The sequence below is a fragment of the Pinus tabuliformis genome, chromosome 4_1 (genome assembly GCF_031772625.1).
Source record: "Pinus tabuliformis cultivar Carrire ecotype Pingquan chromosome 4_1, CPIR1, whole genome shotgun sequence".
In the NCBI taxonomy this organism is placed as follows: Eukaryota; Viridiplantae; Streptophyta; class Pinopsida; order Pinales; family Pinaceae; genus Pinus; species Pinus tabuliformis.
Genome location: NC_142303.1, coordinates 914508927 through 914520322, shown reverse-complemented (window position 1 = coordinate 914520322; position 11396 = coordinate 914508927). Strand labels below are relative to the sequence as shown.

The 11396-nt window shown below is 38.7% G+C and overlaps 1 protein-coding gene across 1 annotated transcript; it reads left to right on the top strand.

Moving 5' to 3' along the window:
- The first annotated feature begins 2684 nt into the window (after positions 1 to 2684).
- Positions 2685 to 4443, top strand: LOC149179126 (taxadien-5-alpha-ol O-acetyltransferase-like). The gene is made up of 2 exons (XM_089420530.1): positions 2685 to 3183; positions 3286 to 4443. The coding sequence occupies exons 1-2, from the start codon at positions 2722 to 2724 to the stop codon at positions 4309 to 4311; spliced, it is 1488 nt and encodes a 495-aa protein (XP_089276656.1). The 5' UTR covers positions 2685 to 2721; the 3' UTR covers positions 4312 to 4443.
- Positions 4444 to 11396: the final 6953 nt, after the last annotated feature.

The window sequence follows — 11396 nt, the reverse complement described above, 5'->3', positions numbered from 1 at the left end:
ATCACTGATTCCTAATGCATATTTATTGTTGGATATTACTGCATAATTCTATTCCTGTAGACAAATAACTTCTCATAAATTAATACCATCCTTTAGTTAAAGCCTAGGATACTTATCTGTCTTAAATACCCAGCTTCGTCTAGAAAGTCTCTCCTCCGGCCTGGCCATTACGTCGAGGCTCTCCCGCTCTCCCTTGAGCACTTTCTCTGTTTCACACCTGGATTATATCGAGTTACAGTGCCTTGGGCCTCAGGATTCCATTGTCCAACCTCAAATCCTTCACTCACTTGAGTGTAAATGGGAAACTTCCCAGTGGTCTCTCTCCCAGCTCTAGGATAGCCCTCTTTTCTTCTTCTTTTCCCCTGTATATTTCCCTTTCCAGAGTAGGGGTGTAACTATTTCTTTGTTACTGTCACAATGTAAAATAAATATAGTAAATCATAAAACTGCGTTTAATAACCATAATGAATCTTTCCTAGAACCTGGAGTGTTACATATGTACATAAAAAAAACCAACTCCTTAAAATAAAATAAACATTATTTTATCTAAATAAGAAAAGTTAAATTAATTAATCATATGTTTTCAAAGTAAATTCTTAATTTTATTTTAAAAAAAATATAATATAAAGTTAAAATTATATTAAATTTTAAAATAAAAATAATGTTTTTTTGAAAAATATTTTAAATAACTAAATTTATATAAAATAAAATACAAATTTACACCCATACAAATTTTTTATAATATATACAGGGACTAAAAATACTTCATGCATTAAAACCAACCAACAATTTTTTTTTTAACTGATAACACTCCACACAACACTTAGGAAATAATATAAGCACAGACAGTTAAAAAATCATAAATTAAAATTGAAAAAAAACACAAAAACCCACTTTTAATTTATCTGTTGAGTCATTTGGCTTTTGCTTTTTGGATTTATCCTTCCCTCAAACATCTCTTAGTTTAAATTTATCATTCAGTTATGCATATCCTTATTTAAATATATCCTTCCGTTCGGCGCATGTCTGTTCAATTTTGCCCTTGAATTTACCCTTCCCAGTAACGTTTGACTTAACTTTTGGATTTACCCTTCCGTACGTGAAGTTGTGATTCTGGAAAGTTCTAATTCCCATCTGATGACAAATCATTAAAACAGTCGATAAGGTGGCGATCATATTACTAATTTTTTACTTATGGACTCCTGGGTGCCGAAGCAATTCCAAGAGCAGCTCAACTATAATTATAAAACCAACAGAGGATTCTGTCTCTGCAATTTTTTGAAGAACAAAAAACACTTTATATAGAGAATTCTAATAAGAGCATTATACAATTTCTTGACTTTACCGTGCAGCAATCCCTTCAGCGAAATGTACCACTCATTTCTTCAGTGCGTCCACTAACTCTTTCACCTCTCCATGATCTTTTATGGCAAACAACTTTCTAACTAAAGCATCTTTATTTTCTAATTCAAGCAATAAACAACGAGAGGTTTTACACCTTGTTCTGACTCCTGACTCTTTCAAACAAACTGCGGGGGCCAGGCCAGAACTGCGCCTCGCGAACACCCATGTATTATCTTTTCCATGAAGAAATGCCCTTGGCAACTTGACTGACAGAGCCTTGGCTATTGTTTTAAGCACAGGGGCAATGCACTCTTTGAAATTACGCATATCCTCTGATAAATCATCCTTCAATCTATTGACTCCTGAATAAATAAACACGAAGCTTTTTCAAAACGCACATGGGTTGCGTATACCATTATCGTGATATTTTTTTTATTTAAATGCAATTTCGACTTCTTTAGCGACAACTAGAGACATCTGAAGTATGCGATGGCAGAGAAGCTCCAAACAATTACATGCTTTCTATTAAATTTTCTGCAACTCCAGCATAATTAACACTCGATACCATGATGTTTCCTCCACCTGCAAGCAAATCCCATTACCCATTACTCAAAAGGATCTCTGCGTATCCATCGGAGAACTGTGAACAATCGCTGTAAGGATATGACAACTCAAAATGGATTCAATCACAGGATAATAGCTGCAGCTGAAAATGAAACTGGCCCGGGAAACCAATTCAAATTCCAAATTCAAATCACTGAACGAGGACACGGGTTCACGACTCGTGTGGGGAGTAACAACGACGGACTGCAGAAACGGTACATAATAGTTAATTAGCCACGTCGGCGGTCATCCCCAGACGGCTCGAAACAAATTTTCGGGCTGATCATTGCCCCTGCCGTTTACCGTCTTCCTGAACAGATTTTTTTCCCGGCGGGTAGATAATCCGGGCAATTCCTCCACCGGGTAGACTATTCCATTGGCTTAGTGTATGATGTTTAACATTTGTTTGCTTATCCAACTGACAAAATAATAAAATGATATTTAATGGACAAGAATAAAGTGATATTTAATGAACAAGATAATAAATTGATATTGAATATAAGATAATAAAATGATATTTAATCGATGAGAATAAAGTGATATTTAATGAACAAGATAATAAAATGATAAAATGATATTGAATGAACGAGATCTAACCAACAAGTTAATAAAATGATATTTAATGGATAAAAATAAAGTGATTTTTAATTAACAAGATAATAAAATGATATTGAATGGACAAAATGAGAAAGCAATGAACCAATAATTAACTTGATACATAGTATTTAATAGGTGAACTTGCAGCTGTATCCATTGTGCAGCTGGTATCTGTCAATGGAGAACCCTGATATTTATTGCTCCCAAGTTCGGCTGCCTGTAAAGGTAATAGAGTCTTTCCTCGTACCACCTTCTCGACCTTCTCCCAAATCCATCTTCTATCTTTCGAATCTGGACGACCATTTCCTTATGAGGAGGAGATTTGATGTATTTTTTGTCTACACTAATGGTTCCCGGAATAATTACATCGCCACAAATCCAGCTAGGGTTATTCAGGATGCACTGTCACAACTTCTGTCTTACTATTACCCGCTCGCAGGCCGGGTAAGGAAAACAAAAGACGGTCGTAAACTCGAAGTAGACTGCACGGGAGAGGGTGCTCTCTTTGTTGAAGCCGCCACGGACAGCACACTACCAATTCTGGGAGAATTCGAGGAGCTGAAATCGTCGTTCGATCAGCTGCTCTTTCAGTTTCCGCTCACCGCAGAAGTCGAGGAAGTCCCCCCTCTCATTTTTCAGGTACACCTCATTTCATATACTCTTGGATTTCTCTTTACAATTACTGGGAAGATTTTAATGAAATGGCTGATCACACCGCGTGCTTTTATCTTGAAAAAATAGGTCACGCGCTTCCATTGCGGGGGCTTTGTGGTGGGTGTGAGTTTCAACCATAGTCTGTGTGACGGACGAGGGGCAGCCCAGTTTCTGATGGGACTTGCAGAGATTGCGAGAGGAGAGGCGAAGCTTTCAGTCGAACCAGTCTGGCAGCGGGAAGATCTCAAACCCCACCAGCCCTATCTTGTCCGTTTTCAGCATCATGAGGTCCTTGAAAGTGGATACCTCGTTAGTCCTAACACTCCGCTGTCGACTGTGAAAACCGAGGACCTGGTCCTCGCCTCATTTTTTGTCAACTCAGATGCTTTGCGAAGGATAAGACACGCCATCGTAGAGGAGCTGAAGGAGCACTGTACAACCTTTGATGTTTTAGCAGCGTTCGCGTGGCGAGTGAGAACAAGGGTTCTGGGAATCCCTCTTCATCACGAAGTCAGGCTTCTCCTCGTAGTCGACATGAGGGGACGCCTCAGCCCCCCTCTGGCAGAGGGATACTATGGCAATGGTATGTACGTGGCATGTGCGCGCAGCAGTAGAGCAGAAGAGGTTGTGAATGGCTCCCTTTCGCATGTTGTAATGATGATAAAGAAGGCGAAGTTAAGTTTAAATGAGGAGTACCTGAGATCGAGCATAGCGTTCCTTGAAATGAAACGGTCATGCCCAGAGTTCACAGATCATGTGCATATGTGTGTTGAAGATACATTTCTTACTGACTGGAGGTGGTTGGGATTTAGCCAAACGGACTTTGGTTGGGGTGAGCCCCTCATTGCTTGCCCCGGTAATTGGCTCAAAATTTTGGTATGCCCAATTGCATTTCTGCCTCCCCCGAAGACCAAGAGCGGAGTAACGATGCTCTTCTGCGTGCCACGCCCAGCACTGAAAACCCTTGAAACGGAATTACATGGTCTAATGTCAATCAGTGGTTACACATCTCTACATATTTCATTGTCTACTGCTGTGACTAAAGGGCCTTCCGTCTGGAATGTAGAACAGGTAAGGCAAGATTCTGCTTTTTTGGGGAATGGGCAGCTTTAGCGAACTGGGGTCTTTTTAGTAGTTGGTGGGGTAGTTTTCGAGATAAATTTCTTTTATTTATGTTTTTGGGTGGGTTTTGCTGGGGCTATGGGATCATTGAAAAATGTATTGTTGGTATAATTTCACTGGATTAGATAATTAAAATATGTTATTTATTTTTTGTTTTTAAAAGGAGAAGTACAATATGTGCGTTTTTTGAATTTTAAATTATATTTTTATTATCTTGTTTTAATTTTAGTAATAAATTTATAAAAAATAAAAATGTTATATCGTGTTTGATATCAATTTCATGTTTCAAAATTTAGAAACAAAATAATATTATTATTGTTATTATTATTTTTTTTTAATTTATGAGTAAAGTATTACTTCTTCACAATAATATGGAATCAATTTAAATGTATATATAATTTATTTTCAATCACATTGTAGTTAACCATTTAAAAGTAATGGTTTTCATTGTGTAATGTAAAGTTTAAGGATTTTTATTAACATTTAAAAAGTTTTTAGGATAAAAGAAAAAATAAATATGTATAATTATTAATATTAAAAATGTTGTAATTTAATGATGGACTTAATAAAAGAAGTAGTCTAAAAGGTCAATGTTTTGGTTTTTTGTTGACAACTTAATATTCAATAAAGAGGGCAACGAACTTACCTTCATTGATCCTTTTATTGGAAACTTCTTATCTTGTCACTTTTAATGTTCCACCTAGAGTCACTTTCAGTGTCCCATCCCTCTATTCCATCCTTGAATGCCCTTGTTTGAACATGATTTCCCTTCCCTGAATATCGTTCCACCAAATTCAAATTTGGCTCAATAATCTTTCTCCCTCTTGTTTGCACAAAGTAGTCTAAAGCAAAGATGCCAAATACACCACTACAAGGACTGATAATAGGCTTGATGAAAGGGAATGCCAATGCTTTCAATGATTGAATTGAGGGGTTCACCATTCAATGATTCATTAAGGTTAAACTGATCCATGTGTTATGAAACCCATATGGTTTTCCATTCCACTAGTTAAAGGGGGACATAACTATGATTTAGTGGTGGATTTGAGTTTGCTCAACCATGTTTTTGTGGAAGGGCCTATTCAACCATGATTTTTGAAATACATCATGCCTCCTAGTAATGGTTTTCATTGTGTAATGTAAAGTTTAAGGATTTTCATTAACACCTAAAAAAAGTTTTCAAGATAACAGAAAAATAAATATGTATAATTATTAATATTAGAAATGATGTATTTTAATCATGGAATTAATAAAAGTAGTCTAAAAGGCCAATGCTTTGGCCTTTTGTTGACAACCCAATATTCGATAAAGAGGGCAATGACCTTACCTTCGTTGATCCTCTTATTAGAAACTTCCTATCATGTGTTCTGTGTGGAGCATGATTGTTCAGAGGTCTTTGTTTCAGCCGGATGTATACCCCAGGAAGTTTGTACACCCCTCCACGCAGGGGGGTGGGGGGGAGACTTGTCCCCCCCGCGGGGGTCCGGGGGGGCCGATCCCCCCTGGCAGGGGGGTCCGGCGGCCAGCGGTCCCTTGACGGGGGCTCGGGGACAGCACCCCCGAAGCTAAAAACAAATGTAAAATTGCCTTGTAAAAGTATAGTAATTTCTAGTCAATCTGGGCCATTCATTAGGCGGATGATCTGACGGTAGAACTTATGTTTAGTTTAGGTTTTCTTTTGCCCTAGAAGGCAACCCCACTCTTTTTATGAGGGTATTGTATTTGAGGCCGTGAAATAGATGTGTATTCTGTGAGTGAGAAACATAGAGGTGAGACAGTGACAGAAAACAGAGGATATTACAGCAGATTTGCTGTAGGTTGTGTCTCTTCATTTTTGCTGGATAATAGAAAGGAAGGACTGGCTGTTCGGGGTGGACGTAGCCCAAACTGGGTGAACCACGTATATCTGTGTCTCTCTTGTTTTGTGCGTTTTCTGTGTTTATATTTCTGCAATATTTTATGTGTTCCATTGCTTCGTAATATATAATTTTCTCACAACCGGTATCAGAGTCGAAGGTCTATTTGGCTGATAAACTCGTAGGAAATAAGGGTTCCTGGTTCGAGTGGGAGCAATGGCGGAAGATCGTAAGTTTAGGGTCGAGAAATTTAACGGCCAAAACTTCTCGCTATGGAAGATGCAGATGGAAGATTATCTGTATCAGAAAGATCTATACCTACCATTGGGCGGAAAAACAAAGATGCCGACGGGTATGAAAGACGAAGAATGGAACCTTCTCGATAGAAAGGCACTCGGAACAATACAATTGTGCCTTGCTGCGTCAGTCGCCTTCAACATTTTGAAGGAAACCACGACAGAGGGTTTGATGTAGACGTTGTCAAAACTATATGAAAAACCCTCGACCTCAAACAAGGTTTTCTTATGAAACGGTTATTTAATATGAATATGTCGGAAGGTGGATCTGTTGCAAACCATTTAAATGATTTTAATACAGTTACAAGTCAGTTAAGTTCTGTAGGGGTAAACTTTGATGATGAAGTTAGAGCTCTGTTATTCTTGTGCTCATTACCAGAAAGTTGGAATGGTTTGGTAATGGCCATTAGTAACTCTGTTTCTGGATCTAGTACTTTAAAGTTTGATGATGTTGTCGGTGCTATCCTTAGCGAGGAAATGCGACGGAAAAGCTCCGGTGAGACATCGGGAAATGCTTTGAGTGCAGAGTCTAGAGGAAGAAAAATGGAAAGAGGAAAGAGCTCAGAATATCGCAGTAAATCAAGGAAAGGCAGATCCAAGTCCAGATCGGGGATAGTGTGCTGGAAATGTGGAAAGAAATGACACCTAAAGAAAAACTGTAGATCTCGGAAGGGAAAAGAAGGAGATGCACAACAAGAAAACAATCATGAAGCAAATGTGACAGGTGAGGTGTTACAAGATGCTTTGATTCTTTCTTTCGAAAATATTACTGCTTCCTGGATTGTAGATTCAGGGGCTTCATTCCATGCCACGCCTGATAAGAAATACTTTCATGACTATGTTCAAGGAGATTTTGGAAAAGTTCGTCTAGGTGATGATAAACCCTGTAAAATCATTGGAATGGGTAAGGTTCTTGTAAAACAACAGAATGGAAACCAATGGCTATTAAAGGAGGTAAGGCATGTTCCAGATCTAAAGAAAAATCTGATTTCAATAGGGCAGTTAGGCGGTAAAGGTTTTGTGACAACTTTCACAGATAAAGCTTGGAAGGTCACCAAAGGAGCCCTGGTAATAGCAAAAGGCGAAAAGGTTGGTACATTGTATTTATGCAATGGTATTTCTAACTCTGTTAATGCTTTAACTTCCAAAGGAGCAGATGCAGCATTATGGCACCATAGGCTCGGACACATGAGTGAAAAGGGGATGAAGATTCTTCACTCAAGGAATTCGTTGCCGGGTTTGAAGAATGTTGATTTGGACTTCTGTGAAAATTTCATTTATGGCAAACAGAAGAGAGTCAGATTTCTCAGAGTTGGGAAAGAAAAGAAGAATGAAAAATTAGAGCTTGTGCATACAGATGTATGGGGACCTGCTCAGGTATCATCTCTCGGTGGCTCTCATTATTATGTTACTTTTATTGATGATGCAACTAGAAAAACTTGGATTTATTGTATTAAGAATAAATCTGATGTATTTGATACTTTCAAGAAATGGAAAGCTTTAGTTGAGATTGAGACAGGAAAGAAATTGAAGTGTCTTAGATCAGACAATGGAGGTGAATATTGTAGCAAAGAGTTTGATAGTACTGTTCAGAGCATGGAATTCGCAGAGAGAAGACAGTTCCAAGAACACCACAAGGAAATGGTGTGTCAGAAAGGATGAACAGAAAAATCATGGAGCGTGCAAGGTGCATGAGATTTCATGTAGGATTGCCTTTACAGTTTTGGGCAGATGCTGTAGATATTGTTGTTTATCTAATAAACAGAGGGCCTTCAAGTTCGTTGGATGGTGGTGTTCCGGAGGAAGCATGGACAGGTAAAAAGGTAAACTACTCTTTTTTTAAGCCTTTTGGTTGTGAGGCCTTTGTCCATATTGATAAAGAAAATAGAAAAAAGCTTGAGGCAAAGTCAAAGAAATGTACTTTTATTGGATATGGTGTTATTGATTTTGGTTATCGCTTATATGATTACGAAAATCACAAAATCATTAGGAGGAGAGATGTAATATTCAATGAAAAGGTCTTGTATAAGAATCAGTTGCAGGAAAAGAAACAGGAAAAAGAAAACAAGGAATACGCAATTCTTGATGAAATCACTGAAAAGGTAAAGGTGCCTGAAAATAATAATAATCAATAACAGCAACCACCACAATAGCAACAGGCACCCCAAACACCTGAAAGTGGTGTTAGAAGATCTACCAGGATAAGTAGACCACCTGAACGATACTCTCCTTCATTATATTATTTATTGTTGACTGATTCTGGTGAACCCGAATGTTATGAAGAAGCAATGCAGGTTGAAAGCAGGAAGAAGTGGGAGGTAGCCATGGAAGAAGAGATGGACTCCTTAATGCATAACCAGACTTGGGATTTAGTCAGGTTGCCTGCAGGAAAAACTACATTGAAGAATAAATGGGTTTACAGGCTGAAGGAAGAAGATGGAGGAAAACAGAGGTACAAAGCTAGACTTGTGGTGAAGGGGTTTGCACAGAAGAAAGGTATTGATTTTGATGAAATATTTTCTCTTGTTGTTAAAATGACTTCAATAAGAACTATTTTAAGTCTTGTAGCAGCTGAAGATTTGCATCTTGAGCAGTTAGATGTAAAGACAGCCTTTCTCCATGGGGATTTGGAGGAAGAGATATATATGTAGCAGCCACAAGGATATGAGGTGAAAGGGAAGGAGAAACTAATGTGCAGGTTGAAGAAGAGATTGTATGGCTTAAAAAAGGCTCCAAGGCAGTGGTATCTAAAATTTGACAAGTTTATGTCTGAACAAGGTTATACTAGATGTCACTCTGATCATTGTGTTTATCTGAAAAAGCAAAATGATGGCAGCTATATTATATTGTTATTGTATGTGGATGACATGCTTGTTGCAGGATCTAACATGCAGGAAATAAATGTACTCAAAAGAAAATTGGCAAATTCATTTGCAATGAAGGATTTGGGAGCTGCAAAACAAATCCTTGGTATGAGAATCACTAGAGACAGGAAAAATCACAAATTAACATTGTCTCAGAATGAGTACATACAAAAGGTGTTGAAAAGATTTAATATGCACAATGCAAAACCAGTTAGTACACCTTTTGCTAGCCATTTCAAACTTAGTAAGGAAATGTGCCCAAAGACCCAAGAAGACATGGATTATATGTCTAAAGTTCCATATGCATCAGCAGTTGGAAGCTTAATGTATGCAATGGTCTGCACAAGGCCTAATATTGCACATGCAGTGGGAGTTGTAAGCAGGTACATGAACAATCCAGGAAAGGAACATTGGATAGAAGCGAAATGGATTCTCAGATATTTGAAAGGTACCACAAATCAAGCATTATGCTTTGGTGGTGCAAACATTTCTCTACAGGGATATGTTGATGTAGATATGGCAGGTGACATGGATAACAGGAGGAGCACTACAGGATATGTATTTAATGTTGGTGGAACAGCTGTTAGTTGGACTTCAAAAATCCAAAGTGTTGTTGCACTTTCAACAACAGAAGCAGAGTATGTTGCTGCTACAGAGGCTAGTAAAGAATTGATTTGGTTACAAAGGTTTATGGGTGAATTGGGTAAGGAGCGTGATATGGGCACGTTATACAGTGATAGCCAAAGTGCCATTCATCTTGCAAAGAACTCAGCATTTCATTCCAGGACTAAACACATACAGCTCAAGTACCATTTCATATGATCAGTGTTGGAAGATGGAGAGTTGAAGCTGGAAAAGATACACACTAGCCAGAATCCTGCAGATATGCTAACAAAAGTTGTAACCAGGGAGAAACTGAGAATATGCTCAGTTTCAGTTGGTCTTCAAGGATGACGATGAAGATGAGAAACAGCCAGGTCCAAAGAGGAGTCATTGTCCAGCATATGAAGCAGTGGTGGAGTTTCCACAATCATTCTCCAAGTGCGAGATTGTTGTGTGTGGAGCATGATTGTTCAGAGGTCTTTGTTTCAGTTGGATGTATACCCCAAGAAGTTTTTACAGCCCTCCACGCGGGGGGGGGTGCGGGGGGGACTTGTCCCCCCCGAGGGGGTCCGGGGGGGCCGATCCCCCCCCGGCTGGGGGGTCCGGCGGACAGCGGTCCCTTGGCGGGGGCTTGGGGGCAGTGCCCCCGAAGCTAAAAACAAATGTAAAATTGCCTTGTAAAAGTATAGTAATTTCTAGTCAATCTGGGCCGTTCATTAGGCGGATGATCTGACGGTAGAACTTATGTTTAGTTTAGGTTTTTTTTGCCCTAGAAGGTAACCCCTTTCTTTGTATGAGGGTATTGTATTTGAGGCTATGAAATAGATGTGTATTCTGTGAGCGAGAAACAGAGAGGTGAGACTGTGAGAGAAAACAGAGGATATTACAACGGATTTGTTGTAGGTTGTGTCTCTTCATTTTTGCTGGATAATAGAAAGGAAGGACTGACTGTTCGGGGTGGACATAGCCCAAACTGCGTAAACCACGTATATCTGTGTCTCTCTTGTTTTGTGCGTTTTCTGTGTTTATATTTCTGAAATATTTTATGTGTTCCATTGCTCCGTAATATATAATTTTCTAACATCATGTCACCTTTAATGTTCCACTTAGAGTCACCTTCGATGTCCCATCTCTCTATTCCATCCTTGAATTCCCTTGTTTGAATATGATTTCCCTTCCCTGAATATCATTCCACCAAATTCAAATTTGTCTCCATAATCTTTCACCCCCTTGTTTTCACAAAGTGGTCTAAAGTGGAGATGCCAAATACACCATTACAAGGATTGATAATAGGCTTGATGAAAGGGAATGTCAATGCTTTCAATGATTGAATTGAGGGATTCACCATTCCATGATTCGTTAAGGTTAAATTGATCCATTTGTTATGAAACCCATACGGTTTTCCATTCCACTAGACAAAACTATGATTTAATTATGGATTTCAGTTTGCTCAACCA